Source organism: Rissa tridactyla, chromosome 5 (assembly GCF_028500815.1).
Source record: "Rissa tridactyla isolate bRisTri1 chromosome 5, bRisTri1.patW.cur.20221130, whole genome shotgun sequence".
NCBI lineage: Eukaryota > Metazoa > Chordata > Aves > Charadriiformes > Laridae > Rissa > Rissa tridactyla.
Window position 1 is genome coordinate 12,918,853 of NC_071470.1, and position 19,027 is coordinate 12,937,879.

The 19,027-nt window shown below is 49.5% G+C and overlaps 3 protein-coding genes across 13 annotated transcripts in view; 1 reads left to right on the plus strand and 2 right to left on the minus strand.

Moving 5' to 3' along the window:
- Positions 1–5,874, plus strand: part of FRYL (FRY like transcription coactivator) — a 173,951-nt gene extending 168,077 nt beyond the window's left edge. For 9 of the 11 annotated variants that reach the window (XM_054203294.1, XM_054203295.1, XM_054203293.1 and 6 more), the window contains 4 exons: positions 856–873; positions 1,821–1,931; positions 3,197–3,393; positions 3,735–5,874. In XM_054203294.1, the coding sequence (XP_054059269.1) occupies positions 856–873; positions 1,821–1,931; positions 3,197–3,393; positions 3,735–3,993 (585 nt within the window). In that variant the 3' untranslated portion in view covers positions 3,994–5,874. The remainder of the gene's footprint in view (positions 1–855; positions 874–1,820; positions 1,932–3,196; positions 3,394–3,734) is intronic. The other 2 variants (XM_054203288.1, XM_054203291.1) reach the window with 1 other exon arrangement.
- A 2,848-nt stretch (positions 5,875–8,722) lies between these two features.
- Positions 8,723–10,534, minus strand: ZAR1 (zygote arrest 1). Its single transcript, XM_054203297.1, has 5 exons — positions 9,995–10,534; positions 9,680–9,961; positions 9,503–9,595; positions 9,331–9,405; positions 8,723–9,245 (listed from the first exon to the last, which is right to left on the minus strand). The coding sequence occupies exons 1-5, from the start codon at positions 10,532–10,534 to the stop codon at positions 9,102–9,104; spliced, it is 1,134 nt and encodes a 377-aa protein (XP_054059272.1). The 3' UTR covers positions 8,723–9,101.
- Positions 10,535–10,789: 255 nt separating this feature from the next.
- Positions 10,790–13,374, minus strand: SLC10A4 (solute carrier family 10 member 4). The gene is made up of 3 exons (XM_054203915.1): positions 12,828–13,374; positions 12,369–12,579; positions 10,790–11,763 (listed from the first exon to the last, which is right to left on the minus strand). Exons 1-3 carry the CDS (start codon positions 13,217–13,219, stop codon positions 11,248–11,250), a joined length of 1,119 nt encoding a protein of 372 aa, XP_054059890.1. The 5' UTR covers positions 13,220–13,374; the 3' UTR covers positions 10,790–11,247.
- Positions 13,375–19,027: the final 5,653 nt, after the last annotated feature.

Here is a 19,027-nt window from a genome sequence, read left to right on the forward strand (position 1 = left end):
ATCAGAAGTTTCTGCTTATATAATAGTTGTGCTATGTATATGATAGCACAGGGGAGAGAACAAAACCATGCGATGTTTATAGTCTGTTAAGCACATAGCATATAACTTCTGCACACATTGTGTATAACTGTGTGCTTAGTAAAGCTCAACTGCTTCTGCCCTTTGGAATCGGACATCGGTTGCATCTTCGTGATCGCTATGACCATGGTACTTGCTTAAATGCCATCAATGTACAGTGCTGTACAAAGCACAGAAGTGAAGTTCCTGTCCCTGGTCTGACAAATATATTTTCTGACCATTTCTCTCCCTATCCCTCTTTCCCAAACGTTTTTCTGAAATAACTGGTAAAAACCAAGTGCAATTAAATTACACAAATCTTGAAGTGTTAAGAATTGAGTTTAGCAAAATCAAGAATTTTCTAAACTGATTCAGAATCCAAATTAACATACCTCAAATTTCTAAAGGCATTATTTTTGCTTAAACTATAGTGGTATAGAACAAGTAAGAAGCATTGTACACATGTTCAGAACTAAGTGTCCTTGGTTTTGATTTTCTTAAATTTGCATACCTTTTTAAGACTACACAATGTATAAAGGCCAGACAGGGTTGTAAGGGAAGTATGTTACTCGTGTTGTGCCGATACTATCCGTCGTTAGTTATAGCAGCAAGTAATTTCACTTCAAATTCAGTCTGTTAATTTTTTCTGTTCAGGGTATATTTGGAGCATGTTGCTTGTATTTCCTCCTCCATTTTACCTGGGGCATCTTTTACCCGAATTAAAATTATTTCCTACACTAATTCTTGATCTTTTTTTCTTTCTTTGTATTTTTGTGACCTGCTCATCTTCTTGCTTAGCAAATGGAAATTCTAGCAGTAAGTGACGGTTCTTGATTTATCAAATACTTAACCATGCCAGTCACCAAACTGGTCTCCATCTGTCTTGTCCATTTGTGACATAGTGATGTCTTGTCATAGACTATTACAAAAACGCTGTGTGCTTCAGTTTTGCATCATCTAACCCATTGAACTGTTGGTCCTTTGTAGATAATAGGATCCTGTAGTTAGTAGAACATTATAGAAGATTATTTCCATTAGCACTAGCTTTTATGTCTGTATGTAAAGCAGCATTAACACTGCACTTTGACTAGTGTTTTAGACACATAAAAATGGAGGCAAGAGAGTGCATAAGTTAATGCTGCTGTTTCATTTCCTTAAGAATATATCACATGGTATTTTCTAAAATAGAATCGGAGCTACCTTTTATAAAGGAAACATTATTCTTGCCTCCAAGAATGGAATTATTCTCCTCTTAGTCCATCAGGCAGTTGTAAGCTCAGGGCCAGGTTATATACTGTGCTTACATATTTATATTAATGGTTATGAAAGATCCCATACTTACAGACCACAACTGCTTCTTTTGCATATTAGATCTTGAATTTAGAATAGTAAAATATCAACAATAAAAGTAAGAGGTCTATGAAACTCTGGCTTGGAACATGACGTTTCAAAATGCCTTTTGAATCACTTCACATCCCCCCCTTCCCCTCCCTTCTTAGAAATGTAACTTCTTATTAAAAAGTAAACTTTAAACGTATGTGAGAGAGGCTACCTGTAAATCTAGAATGGAGTGAAGCTTTCATCGGCTTTTCATTAGCTTCCTGCTATGTTGGCTTCTAAATCTTCTTGGCATTTTCTTCAGTAACCAAATAACTACTTCTAATTTTTCACATCCTATACTGAAGAAGTTGTCATTTATTGTCTGTTGTATTGGATAGTAGATGTTCTGCACTTCCTGAATATAATGTTGTTTACATCTGTAGGAGCTGGAGCTGTGTCGGAGGCTGTACAAGTTGCATTTCCAGTTGCTGCTTCTGTTCCAAGCCTATTGCAAACTCATCAGCCAAGTGAAAACAATCAAAAAAGAAGCAGAGGTAATGAAAACCATGCCATTTAGCTGCTAATTGTTGACATTTTAATACCAAACCATTAAAAATACATTTTGATAACATATTCATCAGTGGGACATCTTCTTAGAAGCTGAAGGAGGGTACCAGCTGTTTTACAGCCAATTAATAAAAGACTTAAGTAGAGCTCGCAAGAATTTTCTGAGATGTTCAATTATCTGTGTTGATTTTTGTACAGCTTGAAAGCTCTTAAATAGACAGGAATGCAGGGAGTCCAGTGATGAGGGTTTTAAATATTTCAGCAGCGTTCCTGGTGTATTCTAATTACGCTACAATCAAGGCACATCAACTCCAATCAACAGAGTTCTGTGATGAAGCCCCTTTCCATCACCCCAGTGTTTCCTATCGCGAACACCGTCACTTGCTACCAGCTAATTTATGTAACTCTGTCACTTCAGCCACCACTCCGTTACGCCGCAACCTTAGTCCCCATCCTAAGTGCAGTTAGTAATGCATTCTAGACATCATGCTATTAATAATATCTTCTGTAAGTTCTTCCGTGGGTCTGTAATGCCATAAACGGAGGTAGCAGGAAAAAAAATAGGCCTGGTCTTGCTTTATACAGTAGGGAGGAAAATGAAAAAGCGGGGTCAAAGTCTTTGGGGTTTGAGTAGCTTAGGAAAAAATGATGCATGTTCCTCACTCAGATTTCCAGATTTTTGTAGAGGCTGCGAATAAGTGAGTTCATCGGGTTGTGGAAGGTCAGCATCGCATCAGTCCCACTTCTTGCCTAAGTTAGTCAGATGTAGAATCATATTCTGAGCAATGGCCTTGTCTTTTAGTCATACGTTGGAGCTAAAGCTAAAGATAGTATTATATGCACTGGCTGCACGACAGCTATTCTGCTGGGTTACCTGTCTTCCAGATTTTTTTCTTCGCATTTAACTTGTCCTTGTAATAACACAATTGCTGCCATACTTTTCCAGTGTTTAATTCTTCTTGTCAGTTTAATTGTTACTAAGTGACATGGGGAGAAATGAAATGTGTTTTTTGAAACATATTTTAAAAGAGTTGAGATGGAAACTTCATCGGGGAAAGCCCAAATCCCCGACGTGCACGCTTGGGCCATTAAATTAACTGTATCCTTAAGCAACTGCAGCAAATATTTGGATGTACTTTTTCTGCCTCTCATTTATGATTGCAAAGAGGAGGAAAAATGTCTGATCTGCTGAAAGTTAATTTGGCTGAAAATACATTTAAACTAGAAAAGGTAACTCTTGTATTTGTTTTAGGTCATAAACATGTCTGAAGAACTTGCTCTGTTGGAGAGCTCTCTGAAAGAGGCTGAGGCTGCGTCTGACAGTGGTATCGAAGAAATTGAAATTGCAGAGGCTTCCCAAGCCAGCACGGAAACGGCTATTCACTCTCTCATTGAAACCCTGAGAAACAAGGAGTTTGTGTCAGCTGTAGCACAGGTCAAGGCGTTCAGGTAAGTGCTTAAGGATTGCTTTCAGACCTGAGTTTGCTAATGGGCCTTTTTAATTTAAAGATAGGGATAGGCACTATTGCAGAGGGTTTTTTTCAGCTCTTGATAGATGTCCTTAGTGACAAGCACTGCTGCTTCATTGTAGCTTGTTCATCGCATTTTGCAATTTAAAAAACCCCACAATTCTAGTAGTACTTGTTCTTTAGAATTTAACAAATAAAATGGAAGAATCATTTCTCTTGCATTTTCCTATGTCTTCTGTTCAAATGTCTGTTTAAAGAACAAGAGTATTTAAACATTTAATTTCTTTTTTTAATGTTTAAATCCAAATTTTGTGTTTACAGATCTATTTGGCCCCACGACATCTTTGGCAGTTCTGAAGATGACCCAGTTCAAACGTTGCTGCACATATATTTCCGTCACCAGACGCTTGGTCAAACTGGTAGCTTCGCGGTAGTAGGCTCCAACCAAGACATGTCTGAGGCCAGCTCAAAGCTGATGGAACTTAATCTAGAAATTCGAGAGTCTCTACGCATGGTGCAATCCTATCAGCTTCTAGGGAAAATCAAACCAGGAATTAATCTTGTGAGCACTGGATTCTGAACAGCTGTCAGTTAGAAAAGAACTGATGATGAAGACGCTTCGGACTATTACTGAGCACCTTTTGTGAAATCAAAAAAAAAAAAGAAAAAAAAAGAAAACCTCCAGCAGTCCTGACAACCAACACAGTTTATTCACAGCAAGAAATTGTTTCATCAAAAGTAAAAAATCTGAAAGTTGAAGTGAACGTCTTACTTAACTGCTCTTTCTACACAGTAGCTGTGTGGCAGTAGTATTTTTTTATTAAATTTATGTATAAAAACTCCATGAAAGGAAAAGGGCTTAAATGTAATGCATACATATGCATTATTTTCTGTTGTAACATAACTATAAATGGTGTTTGCAGTAACAGCCTCTAAAGGTTAAATCAATATCGCAGGTGGGATGAGGCTAAAATCAAGGCTGGTTTATTTTGGCTGAAGACCTGCAAGGCTTCCTGGCTTTCCAGCTGTTGTAGATCTAATCATCAACTAATACCTAATGAGACACTTCGCAACGTCATGAAGAATGTGCGGTCGAACATGAGTGGAATGACTTGCGACTGCAAAAACCTTCTCAATGTTTTATTTGCTTTTATTGTCTGTAACAAGGAAATGATGTGTGTGAGTTAGAATGTATGGCTACGTGACAGTTGTTTTTTGAAGGTATGGATGATTGTTAAATAAGGTCTCAGAGCATGCTTAAAAGAGCTGCAAGATTATTTTTGAAGAAATTTTATTTTATTAGATCTAATCCTCATAGTGTGTAAATGTTAGGACATTTAATAATATTTTAAACTGGGATTTCCCAGTGTTTCTAAAAGAAATAATATATCTGTTAACTTTATTGGAATGCTGCTCAGTTCTCTGATCAGTGCTTATGTTACAAATATTGATAACAACTAACCAAAAAGTAGCTGCCTGCAGAGACTTTAAAATGTATATTAAAGATATATGCTGCCCATCAGCAATTCTCATTAGAAGTTAACTTATTTTATTCTGTATATATTCTAGAAACTGTATAGTGCAAAACCAGTATTTTTCTTGTAAATTTGTGCAATGCACTGTTAAGACAGTAGGTGTATAAAGCTATGAGGGGAAGGGGGGGCTCTCCCTGTCGGTAGTCACGTACTTTACTTTGCAGTCTGAGTAGTCTGCAGGGTTCAAGGAGTTTGAATGCACGGATATGCATCTTCATGACTCAACTTAAGCCTAAGGAATTGGGACTATATAGGAAAAAAAAAATAAAAAAAATGACTGACTACCAAAACATGCAAACAGGCAATATACTCATAGTTCAGTGTCAAAGTCTGTAGCATAAAACAAACTGGATTCTGTTGAAACCAATAGCGTTTTGTAAAAAAAAAAAAAAACCAACAAAAAAACACCCAAAAAACAACACAAAAAAATGGAAGAAAAAAAGAGAAAAAAAGAATGTAGTCCCATGATTCCTGTGATTTGAAAGGAACACCCGGTATTTTTATATACATCTCTTACCCACTGTGATTTTTTTTTTTTAATGGGCTCTAATTCCAGAGTTTAGAATGTAGAATTGAAATTCTTAGCTCTGCCTTTTTGGGGAAATTGGACCCCACTAGAAATGTAATTATGCTGAAATGCATTAATTGAAGGCACTGTGCACGCTGTTGGACTGCTGACAGTAGTTATTGTTATCCTAACAAGCTCTGTAACTGGTCGAGGCACATCCATAATCACTGTATTTTTTTCCCTGTCCCTGATAAAATTGAATTATTTTGATGGTTTTGTGGTACTGTAGATGGTGTTCTTAATTATTTAATAAGTATTTACTGGGGACGAGTAGTTTTATTTAGTGGCGCATTACACTTTTATTTACATCATCTTTTACCAGCTTTTTTTGTAAAAATAAAGGACATTGTATCTGTCATTTTGTGTATTTTTACAAGCTAGAGTTTAAATACTTTAGCTAAACAGATGAAACACTGACAGTAGAGGCCTGGGGTGCCCTGAAATCACATTTTTTCCTTTTATGTTCTGTCAATGCAACAGCATTTTCCTAGGCATCTTCTGAAGCTGTTAAAGGATTTCTCCTGCAACTCAAACCTGAATTTGTGTACATAATTCCTTATGTTATACATCTTCCTCTATTTACAATGACTAGTGGAACCAGCCCTGTGGAGCAGGATCATGCTAGCTGACTGGTTTTGATACTGCTTTAACATGGTGAAGCTTGTCCAAAATGACTCAACTGCTGCCTAAGCTGTCACCCTGCATTACCCAGTGCTGGTCTGTGCCAAACCTGAAGCTATGGTAAAGCTCTTCTGTAGGATGCAGCAAATACAGCACTGACTGAGCTAACGCACGCAAAAAAAAATCTCGTCATGAAAAAGCTGTACAGGGCAAGTTCAAGATATCTTTGAAGAATTGGCAGCGTGAAGGCTGTTCCTTTCTGCTTTGCATAATGACAGAAGTCAATCACGCAGGTCATGAGTAGCTTCCCTTCTTTCTGCTGAGTCTAGGAGCCAGCCCCCATGATAGGCAGTAGACGCTGTCAAGGACGTGCTAGAGCAGTGAAGTGGAATAGGATGCAGAACTGTACTTTGGCATTGAGCAGTAAAAGCATTGAATTTATTTATGTAAGAGGAGCGACACACAGAGCTGCTGCAGAACTCGGGAATCTTCCAGGATGAAGGAAAACTTGTTCAGTAGTGCTGCCCACTGCACGCCACTCCTCCAAGCCTCAAAACCTTGCAGTAGGTGATAAAAGCCGGCGCGGCTCCTTGCTCCTATCTGCCACGTGGAGCCTTCATCAGCTGCGTGTTTGGACCGGTTGCTGTTGAAGCACTCCATACAGTTCAGATGGGCCAGGTCTGCTCTACACCTTAGCAAAGCACAGCAGCTCCTGCTTTGACTGGAGTTAGTGGGGATGACAACTCTAAGCTGCACTAAATTTCACTGATGATAACTGCGTAAGAGTCACCGTGTTCGCAGCAAGTAATCCTCAAAGCAGCGCTTGCAAGGACAGCTGTATAAATCGGAAACACTCGAGTGCTCGTATTGCTATGAGCTGCCCTATGACTTCATACTGACACGACGCTGAGATTAAGTTCTCAAACTCATTACCAAGGTGCGCAGACTGATCGCAGTCACTCCCACTGCATCCCTCAGGAACAGACTACAGCCATTAGAACAGGGAAGGCAAGCAGAAAAACAGATTGAAGAACTTACTTATTTAGAGGGAAATGCACTCTGAAATAAAAAGAAATCCCAGGTCAACTGCAAGCTGAGGCGTACTATGGGTAGATGGCTGCAGAGGGGACCTCAGCTGTGTTCCTCCTCAAGCTGGAGACTTGCCACTGCTCATCACCGTAACTACAGGTGAGTGCAAGGCACACACATCTACAACAGAAAACTGCCTGACTGCAGTTGTATGTTTCAAATTGAACAGAGCAAGGGTGGAACTTGTTGTGAGAGTCTTTCAGTAATGCCAAGGGATAGTTCCTTTTACTGTGATACAGGGGAAATTGCTTCAGGTAGAAGCATGAAATAAAACGGTACCCCACATTCTGGGGGTGGTAAGTCTACTTGTTCCCAGAATGCTTCATGCTGCTATAACAATTAATGGAGCAAGAATAAATAAAATTACTTGGTAATAAATTGGTGCTGAGGCATTAAGCCTTAGTTACTGCAGGAAATTCAAGGGGCACGTTAAAATAAAGCAGGAATCTACAGCAAGATGAGTTAAGCCTACAGCATTAACACTCACTACCCCTCCAAATGGACGCTTGTTGGTACAAAGGGACAATGTTTGCCCACCCTGCCATATACTATCTTCCATTTAGAGATGCAAGATAACCAGGCGCTGAAGCTGTTAAACAGACTAGTTCCCCCTTTAGTCTTCAATGGGGTGGTATCAAGTAAGCTGGATATAGGTGTAGGTAAGTTCATTATAGCTAAGATCAATCAGTCTTTCCAAATAGAAGCTACCTCAAGAGTTCGGCAAAAGGCTTTGTGCACTATTATGCTCGATTTCAAATTTAACAGCTTTATTAGCAGTCTCAGAAAAGTATGTTTTCCTCCAAGCTTATGCAACTCCTTGGCTACAGGATAGAGTAGTGGGGTGTAAAGTAGAACCAGAGTCAGCTTGTAACGCTTTGCTGAAGCATGGTGTCCCTGCAGAGACCATTACCACCGACAGCATGATCTGGGAGGCACCACGCTGGTTGTTCCATTAGTACCGAACACCAGAAGTGCAATTCCTACTTGCAAACACAACCCCATAACGGTCAGGAATTTGATCCTTCCCCAATGGTAGACACCTAAACCATAACTAGATCAAATTCTTCAAGTGTAAGCCACTGAGTGCACAGGTCTTGTGCATCACCTGCAGATACAAGAGGAAGCCAGGCAGATGCAGTATCATATTTTGAGCCTTTGAAGTGTCATGTCTCTTGGTAACCTTGTGGAAGTGAAGATGGGAAGCTCATTTACCAAGAAACCATCACATCAGTGACTCCCTTCCCCAGCAGTTTGTGAGAAATGTCCCTGAAAATGCATTAACCACAAGCTTTCTTTGGCTTTAGCCTACAACCCCAGAACGCCAATTTAGGTAAATGCAGACCAGCTGTACCAGCAGAAGTGACTAGTTTTTACACAGCATTTCTAATCATTTTCTAGTGATGAAGAACAGGTGCAGGAGTCTTTCTACACGGATATGTGCACAGTAAGTGAATACCATTAGGTGTTTTGTTCATGAACAATGCTCTGCTACCTACTGTCGATGTAAACTTGATGTTGAACTGAGGTGTATGATTAGTTCAAGGGTAGGAGCAGTAACATGCATCCTTCCCCACCTGAAATTATACGAAGTCCCACATCAGTTGTTGCCAAGACATCACTGAATTACAAAATATTATTTGCAGGCTCTTCCCCTATGCAAGTTACAGAAGCTGCAATTATGCACCCTCTGAGCTGGGCACAAACCCACCTGATCATTTGAGCGTGCTTTGCAATACTTTTATTTGCATGCTTTCCCAGCTAAACCTCACCAACTACCTTCAAACAACAACAAAAAAAAATTCTGCTCTACTTGCAGTTTTCTAGAAGATACCTAAACAAAAACAAGAAAAAAAAATCCACCCCCCCCCATCCCACTCAGATGATGTATTTGAAACTGAACGTGCTATCGCAGGAGAGGCGCTTCCCTTTGCACCTCCCACAGAGGTCCTGGCGGTGGGGCCGCTTGGGATCCACGTGGCGCATCTTCACGGGGCAGGTGCACCTCGTCTGCTTGCAGCTCTGGGGAAGAAGGTGGCCATCGGTCCATCGGTGGGTGGGCAGGTGGCCAAGGGGTGACCCGGAGCAAGGCCAAGGCGTCCCTTACCTGGCAGGTGATGTCCTCCACGCGGTACGGGTTGTAGGACTTCTGGCAGGTCCGGCAGAACTGCCGAAAATAGACCTGGGGGAGGGGGTGGGGGGGCAGGGGGAGACCTGGGTCAGCGCGGGGGTGGTCGAGATGATCCGAGCCGAGCGGGGATGGTCCGAGCCCGCCCTACCTTGTTGGTGCCCTGGACGCACCAGACGTAGGCGCTCTCCCAGCGGATGTTGCAGTCCTTGCAGTGGTAGTACCCGTACTTCTGCTCCAGGAACTGCCGGCGACAACCGTTACTCGACGGGGCGAGCTCCCCCCGGGCCCCGCTCCGCTCCTCCCCCTCCCCCGGGCCGCCCCTCACCTGGAAGCGCAGGCGGGTCTTGCCCGCCGCCGGCTCCCGCTTCTGGGGGTCGGCCGGCGGCTCTGCCCGCGCCTCCTCCGGCGGCTCCCGGCTCCCCTCCGGCGGCTCCGGGGTGGCGGGGGGACGCTGCCCCCGCGGCTCGGCCGGGCGCTGCCCCAGCGGCTCGGCCCCGCTCTCGGCGGGTTTCTCCCAGCTGGCCCGCACGGCGGCCGCCTCCGCCTCCCGCTGCTCCCGCACCGCGACCGGCTCCTCTTCGACGGCCGCCGCCGCCGCCTCCTCCACCTCCTCCTTCGCCGCCGCCGCCTCCTCCTCCACCTCCTCCTCCGCCTCCTCTTGCGGCCGCCGCTCCGGCTCCGGTTCCTCCAGGAAAGCGGTGAGTCTGCGGGACGCCATGGGCGAGTAGACGGCGATGGTGCGGGGGAAGCGGACGGCGCGGGTGCTGGTGGTGGCGGGGCTGCCCTGCTCCTGCTCCCGCTCCGCCTCCCGGGGCCGCGGCCCGGCGGCGGGAGCGGAGGGTCCGGGGCGGCGGCGGAGCAGCGTGCGGGGCCCGAGGGAGCACTGCACCGAGGCATCCTGCCGCGGGTTCACCTGGACGCCCACCTCCTTGGTGTTGGCCTTGCGGAGCCGCGGCGTCAGGTTGGGGTTGACCTGGGAGAGGATGGCCTTCAGCTGGGCCCGCTGGTAGTTGTCGAAGTACTCGGCGGCCGCCGCCGCCTCCCCGTAGCCCGAGAAGTAGCCGCCGCCCCGCGGCCGCCAGCCGCCCGCCGCGCCCCCCTTGCCCTTGGGCGGCGGGTAGCGGTAGGAGTAGGGGTGGTAAGCGGCGTACAGGTAGCTCTCCATCGCCTCCTCCGCCATTGCGACGGACCCGGGGCAGCCCCCGGGGGAGGGCGGCCTTAAATACCCCCGGGGCGGGGCGGGACGGGACGGAGGCCGGGCTTCCCTCGCCCCCGAGGGGCGCCGGCCTCGGCGGCCCCTTCCCATCCCCGCCGGGTGCAGGGCCCATGGCAAGGCATCCCCACCACCACCCACCCCCCGCACAGGCTTCCCCTGGTGAAACAGACAGAGCAGCCCTTAATTGCCCCCGCGGGATTAATCAGCGAGGAACACGGGTTTGGTTCGGCTTCGCCATGTATTTGTGGTGAGAACAATGAGCACGATGCTTTTACAGAGCGGGTGGGAGGCACGGAGGTAACACGCACACAAGGTGGTTTGCCCGTTCATCTGCACTGGCGCTGCGCTGGCTTCACCTCTGCAAAACACTCGTCTCCTTCCTCCTGCCCATTCGTGCCGCGCTCCGGCGGGCAGCAGCCTCTTTGCGTGAAGATGTATGGTTATTTGCGTCGCAGTGATACTTTTTCCTTTGTTTTTTTTTTTATTATTTTTTTTTAATACGTATTTTTGAGGAAATACAATTGTCACAGTAATAAACACACATCACCTTGTACAATGGGAGCGGCTGGAGAAACGATGGAGGCCGGGCAGGTCCGCTTGCGCAATGGCGAGCACTCCAGCCTGGTCACAAGCACAACACACATCACACGTCCCCGGGTGTCACCTCCTTATCTTGCCTACAGCGCCGTCTGCGTCGGCTCCATCTGAATGGAGTTGTGCTCCTCTGTGGTCACTGTGCCGTACGAAGTGTCGGCCACCTCCTCTTCCTTCAGTTTCTTGTAGGAAATATCCGTGTCTTCCTCTTCACCGAGCGTATCTTGTTTGTAGCTGTCTCTCCCGTACATCTTGTATACCAGCACAAAGAGTCCCGCTTCTGCCGACTGGAAAAGCGCGTAAAGCAAGGGAAACATGTACATGCCCCCTATGAGCTCCGGGGGGAACGTGAGTTTTAGGATGGCGGTGCAGAGCTGGACGTTTTGGCACCCTGTTTCCAAAGACACTGTTCTCCTGCAGTGCGGGGGCATTTTAAAGACCGTGGCTAAGCCGTATCCCAAGGCGTACCCCGCTAGAGGCATCAGCACCGCAATGGCATAGACAGACGCAGGAATATGTGCCAGCAGATCTGGTCCCAGCATGGTCCCAGTCAGGATGAACAAGATCACCAGAGTCACCAGGAGGGACCAGAGGGAAATCTGGCAACAGATACAGAGATTGATAAACAACACAGGGGTCATTAGTTTAAAAGGATAAGCATAGCAGGTAGAGGCTTGATAGAGAGTCTAAACTGCAAATCGTGGTTGCACTGCCCTTCCCGGGTTTGCTCCCGGCTCAGGACTTTGGTGGTGTTTGATCATAGCCCAGGAAAGGAAGGGGCTGAAATCACCCTCTGTCATTTTGCTTTGGGGCGACTTGCTAGGAAACTAGAAAGCCACGGCTTGTGCTTCACTTGTCCGTTCGTAATTAAGCTAATTTGTTTGCATGTTTTAAGGAAGCGTCGGTGTGCCTGCGGGTTGGCTTCGCTAGCCCTGGGTGCAGCGGGAGCAGGGAGGGAGCAGGATACCAGGGAATGCCTCTGCGCCAGGGCCCAGGCTGCTTCCCAGCGTGCAGCTGCGCGGGGGTAACCTGTCCTTCCCCTCGCTTTCCATCTCCGTCCCAGCTTTTTCTGTCGACTATATGTCCTTATAGTCCACCTAAGTAGCGGAATATGCCTGTGTGAAAGCTCCTATCGGTTCGGAGGGACCGGAAAGGTTACTGCCATAGGACACCCTGTTCCCCCCATTCCCGGGGTTGTGCCTACCTTAACCAGGAGGTCGGCGGCGCGGGGGTGCCGGTATCGGATGAGCACCCCCAGCCCGATGGGCAACAGGGTGCTGCCCAGCGTCAGGCTCACTGCCCCCAGGGGCAGCAGCCGCACCAGCGCCGTGTTGATCCAGTGCCGGCTGTAGATCCAGAGGCAGAGGGGCATCAGGAAGAGGGCCAGCAGCGTGGAGGAGGCCGTCATGATAATGCTGCGCCGGGGGGGAGCGGGGGGGAACCAAAGAGACAGCGGATCACCAACCGGCCGGCCGGGGGCAGCCCCGGGAAGCCGCAGCCCCCGCGGGAAGGGGGCTCTGCAGCCGGGCAGGCAGGGTTTTTAGGGAAGGGGGGACACGAGGAGTGTGTCGGGGTCCGTGTAACACCCGTCCGTCCCGCTGTCCCCCCCCCAACCCCGCCGGTAGGTGCCCAGCAAACCCTCCCCGCCTCCCGGGGCGCTTACCTGAGGTTCATGTCCCCGTCGACGAGCACCGACATGAGGTTGGAGAGGTTGCCCCCGGGGCAGCAGCCGCACAGCAGCACAGCCACGGCCGCCACCTCATCCAGGGCGAAGATGAGGGCGAGGAGGAAGGCCAGCAGCGGCATGGCCACGAACTGCGCCAGCAGCGCCAGCAGCAGCCCCACGGGTCGCCGCAGCTGGTGGCCCAGCTGCCCCAGCTCCACGGCGCAGCCCAGCCCCAGCATGGTCACGCAGAGCGCCAGCCCCACCAGCACGCTCAGGCCCTGGCTGAGGGACCGGTCCCCGAAAGCCTCGCCGTCCCCCGACAGCGACCCGCCGTCGGGGCCGCCGCCGTTCCCCGCCGCCGCCGTCGGGGGCTGCGCGGAGCCGGCCATGGGCTACGCGGCCCCCGGGAGCCGCCGGCTCCCCGCCGAGCTCCGGAGGAGGGAGCTGGGCGGCGGGGAGGGGAGTCAGTGCGGGATGCGGAGGCGGCTGGCCCCGGCGGCCGGCGGAGCCCGCATCCCGCCCCGGCTGGCCCCGGCCGGGCGCTGCCGATGTGCCGCCGTCGCCGTCGGTCGCGCCGTCTGCTGCCGGCGCCGCCCGCCCGTCCCCGGACCCACGCGGGTCCGTCCCCGTCCCCCCCCCCCGCTGTGGGCGGTGTCTCGTCGCCGCCCCGACGGCCACCAGCGCCCGGCCGCCAGCGCCGCCCGGCCCCGGCGGGGGGAAGCGCAGGGGGCGGCGGGGGCTCATGGCCGGAACCCCCCCTCTTCCCCGCTGCGACCCCCGGCAGCCCGCTTCTGGGGCCGCCTGCACCCTCCCGGGGGTCCGAGCAGAACCGGGGGCCGGGGGGGGCTCACTTGGTCATCAGCATCAAAAAGACAAGCTGCGTCGCGGTGTCACCCGATGTGGGTGGGCAGCACCGGTCCCCCCTCTGCTGAGGGCCATCCAAGCTCGTTCTGCCTCCAGGCATGTTGTCGCTGGGGGAATGGGTGAGGAAGGGTGGCAAGCCCTTTTAGGAGGTCGGCGAGGCACCGCCGTCTGTTGGTGGCGTCCCAGCAGCTTGTAAGGAGGGGTGGTACCGTTACAGGGCAGCCCATGCGGGTGGAGGAAGCAGACGAGCTCGCAAGCACACACGGATTCAAACCAGGGTAAGAAATGTTATCCATCACCCAGAAATCACATCCGAGAGTGATTATAGCGTTGTCAGTCATAAAACTGTGCTTGAAATATTTATGTTTCCCCCATTTCATACTTTTCATTTAATAATTGTGTGTTGCCCTGCTTCCTTCAAAAGCGAAACGCTGTATGGGATGCCGGGCAGGAGCTCCCGAGAGAGGAGGGCAGCCTCCGAGAGCCGGAGGGATGTTGGTGACTCTTTCTCTGCGTGCTCAGCACTGCCACTGGCCGTGTCTTGGGAGCGTAACCGTCTTGTCTTCTTTCACCCAGAGGATTTAGGGGGGTTGTAGCTGCCCCTTCACATCCCCACTCCTGGGTGGGAGTAGCTGGCTCAGCGTAGCATCCCCAGGGGCTGCCCCTTGGCTCCCACCCTGAGCATGACCCTCTGCTCGGCGTGGGGCGTCCTGGGTCGCAGCCCAAGGGGGGCACCCCAAATTTAAGGAGAGAGCCTATGGGAGCTGCCGTGACTGGCTGTTTGCCTTCAGCTCCAGCAGACAGCAAGTTTCTCAAAAATTTATTTGGTAAAATTTTAGGCTGTCCCAGGACTCCAGTGGAAATTATTGGTGACTCAAGAGAAAAACAAACTCTCCTCTTCTTAAACCTTTAATTCTTACTTGCGGCACAGGGGGACAAAAGAAGTACAAGTAGTACCGAGTGACAAAATCCTGGGTACGGCAACTTTGCCAAAATGATGCCAAGTTTAATAACGTTCTGCCTGTGTTTGTTTCCTTGTCATTAGCTTAAGAAGAGCGCAGGGAAGATGAGTCATCAGAGCTGAACAACCAAATAGGATCCAGCTTGCATTCGTTCATATTTTTGGGCTCCGTGTGCTGCTGGAGGAGGGGAGTGTGGGGTCTGGTTGGCTTTCGGAGCCAACAGCGTCCTTCAGACTTCATTTTCAGACTGGTGTATGCAGAAAAGTGCTTGCAGCATATTTATTGTGCTTCTTAAGGTATTAACGCTGCCGTATCATATCTCGTCCTTCATGTAGCCAATATTTGGCTTCACAACATGTAGGTTGTTTGCTTATCATGGGTTGTAAGGACGGCTCGTGCGGTTTCCCTGCAGCGGGACCAAGCCCAGGCTGGGTCAGGCGTGCAGGGCACGGGGCAGCTGCTAATCGAGCAGGTGTGAAGGGCACAGGCCAGGCCTCCTGCTTTATCACCGAGTGCCACCCCCCAAACTCCCCGCTGGAGCAGGGCTGGTCATGGGAAGATATTTTGGTATGACATATATCATACAGGCAGTTGCAGGAGGAGTTCAGTGAACCCAGATATGGTGAAACTCTCTTACCAGTGAGGCAGATGCGTCCTGGTTCAGTGCCCACCCACCATAAACTTCAGTTTCAAGGGGCACTGAACTAATGGGAGAATGTCGTAACAAATTAAGACCTCTTGCGATTTTTCGTAAAATTTATCAGCTGTAATTCAAACTCAACTCTTGGTTTCAGCGAGAGCAGTACCGCTGACTTCAGGGAAACCCGAGTCTGAACCCAGCCGATGTCCTTCACTATTTGTCCGTCCGGGGGGTACCGTCACCCTGGGTGGCACCCGGCATATTTTCACAACGGGCGCGTAGAGTGAAAACACGTCGTATCTGCTGCTGAGCGTGGGTCTTGTCTCTTTAACTTGCCGCAGGCTTTCCCGATATTTCATCGTTGAAGCGGAGCTGGGAGTCTGGAGTGACGCTTAAGTAGTTTTGCAGCATCTGGCTGGGCGGCAGCCGGCTCACACGTAGCGCACACCGCGCCGTATGTAAATCAACGGCTCCTTCCTTCTCTGGTTTCTTTTGTGGAGGGCAGGAGCATTCATATTGCCTACCCGGTTATTACAGGAAGCAACAGAATGACTATTTGAGTATAAAAAGACTTGGCAAAGAAACGCAATCATATATCATTCTCAAATTATTCCTCGTTAGTCCTTCTATTGAAAAATGGGTGAGAGGATAAGAGACAGCAAGAGCAAGAAGAGGGGGGGGAAAAGGATTCAATGAAATATGAGCTTGTTGTAGTTTGTAACTTTTATAAATAATATTGCCTCACATTATTTTTAGGAGGGGTTTGATTTCCATAAAGAGTACCCGTGCTATAAACCTGTCTGGAGTAGGAGAAGTCCTTCAAACACCAGGAATTTTATTTGCTCTTTTGTAATGGGAATTTTTGTGCCTTCCCTTTATTTAACTGGAAACAAAGGTGAAAAATAAAGGGTAGGCTTGTTAGGAATTTTGGCAGTGCTGTAAGAAATGAGCAAAGTGACCTTGCTCTTCGCTCAGCTGGTGGCTGCTCCAGCACGTTGCGTGAAGATGATGTTCGAATCACTCGCTTCTGCCAGAGACTAAAAGCATCTGGCAAAGCCCAGCATTATTACAAAATTGCGTATACGCAAGGAGGTCCCTTCGGTGTCCCCCAAAGGAAGTCTCTGTGGGCGCTGTGTTGAATTTGGGGTGGCAAGAGGAGGTCCGGTGTGCGCAGCTGTTACACCCATCGCTCCATGGGCTTCAGAGCCTCAGGCAAGAAGGGTTGGTTGGCAAATCCCAAGCAGGTTATGGATGCAGTGGGCACAGGTGAATCATAGTCTTGGACTTGGAAGCCTAAATCCCGACCGTGTCGCACTCCAGGAGCGGGCATGTGTGCTGTGGTTCTGAGTGCTGTGTGAAAGCAGGATGATGGGGTGCGCTGGGAAAGCAAAGGGTGGGCATCCCCTCTCTTCCCGCTCTTCCCATCCCAGGTTGGTATCAGTTCAGCTCCCGCTCCTCCCGCCCCAGCTCGGTGTGTGCTGCGCCGGGGTCTGCGGGAAGCGGCGGAGCTCAGCTGCTGCGGGATGGCGTCATCCGGCCGTAAGTCATCCTTCGCCTCTCTGCACGTCCCTGCCGGCTGATTTGTGGAGCCGTGCCGGGCGCTTGCAGGGGGAGAGAGGATCCAGAGGGTTGTCCTGGAGGACGGAAAGCTTTCGGTCAGCACCTTTAGGCGGGGGTGCTGCTGAAGAGGCTGGGACAAAATACTGCTGTGGAAGTGATGTTGAGGTGAGACCTAGCAGGAGCAGCTTCTGATTTTCATAGAACATACAATCCCTTTGTCTCTGCTTTTCTTGCTATGCAGCTAGGTTATGGGTAGAAATAAAAATGGAATTTAAGACTTAATAGGACAGTAACAATTTTTGCACGGGGGAGGAAAAAAAGGTCTTTGCTGTCGTCGTCTTGGATTAAAATAATCCTTAAGGTGTATTGCATGATCCCCTACACATGGTTTAGGGTACACCTGTGATAAAATCCATGAAATATATATGGCTATTCTTATTTATAACTTAGATCCAGAGCAGTGGCTCAGGAGAGTTAGGAATTGGAGCGTAATTGTGCAGAGATACTGGTGATTTCGCTTGTTCTTCCGTGGTTGTCTTTGTGCTAGGAAGGAGGCATCAGCTGGTCCCTTGCTGAACCAGGTCCCTCTCTGACCCAAGGCTCCTGCTCCCTCTCTCAAGAGCAGCAGCACGGAGGGGATTTTGCACCTTTTGTCACCCCCACCCGTGGCCCACCTTCACTGAGCCACCAGCTGTAAGATCTTGACAGACTTGTGTTTTTTTATTTTTTTAATTTTATATTGTTTGGGAGGTGGCTCACAAAACAGGCGAGAAAATACATTTTTGAAATAAGCTGAAGCATTGAGGTCTGTGCCATTAAGTTGTTCCTAAGAAACCTTCCCTGCCAGACCCAGACAGAAACTGCTTTGCTGAGGATGTGCTTGATCGATGGACGTTGCTCCTGCCCCAAACCGCTTGTGTTTCACACCAAGGCAGAGTGGGACCACATAGGCGGAGAACACACAAGAGCCAGGGGTTTCCCGTGAGTTCGTTGCTCCCACAGCTGGCTGTGGTGCAGAAGGGCTAGGACAGACCTGCCGTCCCTGCCACCCAGGCTTCTCTGCTGCCCTTCAACATGACACCTGGCCCCATCGCAGCCCTGTCACGCCTCATCCCGAGCTTGCTTTTCTTAAACTCCCCTCTGTCTCGTCCTTAGCTTGATCACCATGGCTCCATCGGGCTCCGTAAATCTCCACGATAATCAGCATCTTTCATGCCACAGCCACCGTCCTTGAGCAGACCCAGGGTTTGAATATCAGGGTGGGGAAAATCAGATACGTGTCCCTTCCTCCCCTCCTCGACAGGAGTCATCACTGCGTCCCTGTTGTCTCCTCTGCAGGCGGGATCCCACCAAATCATAGAATGGTTCAGGTTGGAAGGCACCTCAAAGATCATCTAGTTCCAATGGCCTTGAACACCTCCAGGGATGGGGCAGCCACAACTTCCCCGGGCAACCTGTTCCAGTGTCTCACCGCCCTCACAGTAAAGAATTTCTTCCTGATATCCAATCTAAATCTACCCTGTTCAGTTTAAAACCGTTACCCCTCATCCTATCGCTACACACCCTGACAAATAGTCCCTCTCCATCTCTCCTGTAGCCCCGTTAGGTACCGGAAGGCTGCAATAAGGTCTCCCCAGAGCCTTCTCTTCTCCAGGCTGAACAACCCCAACTCTCTCAGCCTGTCCCCATGGCAGAGGTGCTCCAGCCCTCTGATTGTCTTTGTGGCCCTCCTCTGGACCCATTCCAACAGGTCCATGTCCTTCTTGTGCTGAGGACTCCAGAGCTGGATCCAGGTGGGGTCTCACCAGAGCAGAGGGGCAGAATCCCGCCCCTCGCCCTGCTGGCCACGCTGCTTTTGATGCAGCCCAGGATGCGGTTGGCTTTCATGGCTGTGAGCGCACATTGCCAGCTCATGTTGAGCTTCTCGACCACCGACACCCTCAAAGTCCTTCTCCTCAGGGCTGCTCCCAAGCATCCTTCCCTTTCCCTTGGCCCAGGTGGAAAAGATGGATATCCAGGCACCCTCCTCCTCCTCTTCCCTCCTCCGCTGCGCTGTGTCTGCCTCTCCTCTCCCCTGTTGCCTTTGTGATTTCTCCGTTCATGGGAATCCTGTCCCCTTCTCCCTCCAGTTCCTCTTCCAAATGATTCCTGTTTCAGTCCAGCTCTACTCC

Bases quoted from the DNA above. Each gene is read 5' to 3' on its own strand.
- ZAR1 (XM_054203297.1), bottom strand. From the start codon at position 10,534: ATGGCGGAGGAGGCGATGGAGAGCTACCTGTACGCCGCTTACCACCCC. The intron at 9,596-9,679 runs GTGAGGGGCGGC...TGTCGCCGGCAG, and splicing joins AGACCCGCCTGCGCTTCCAG to TTCCTGGAGCAGAAGTACGG. The intron at 9,246-9,330 runs GTAAGGGACGCC...CTTCTTCCCCAG, and splicing joins TGGAGGACATCACCTGCCAG to AGCTGCAAGCAGACGAGGTG.
- SLC10A4 (XM_054203915.1), bottom strand. From the start codon at position 13,219: ATGGCCGGCTCCGCGCAGCCCCCGACGGCGGCGGCGGGGAACGGCGGC. The intron at 12,580-12,827 runs GTAAGCGCCCCG...CCCCCGGCGCAG, and splicing joins GACGGGGACATGAACCTCAG to CATTATCATGACGGCCTCCT. The intron at 11,764-12,368 runs GTAGGCACAACC...ATCTGTTGCCAG, and splicing joins CCGCCGACCTCCTGGTTAAG to ATTTCCCTCTGGTCCCTCCT.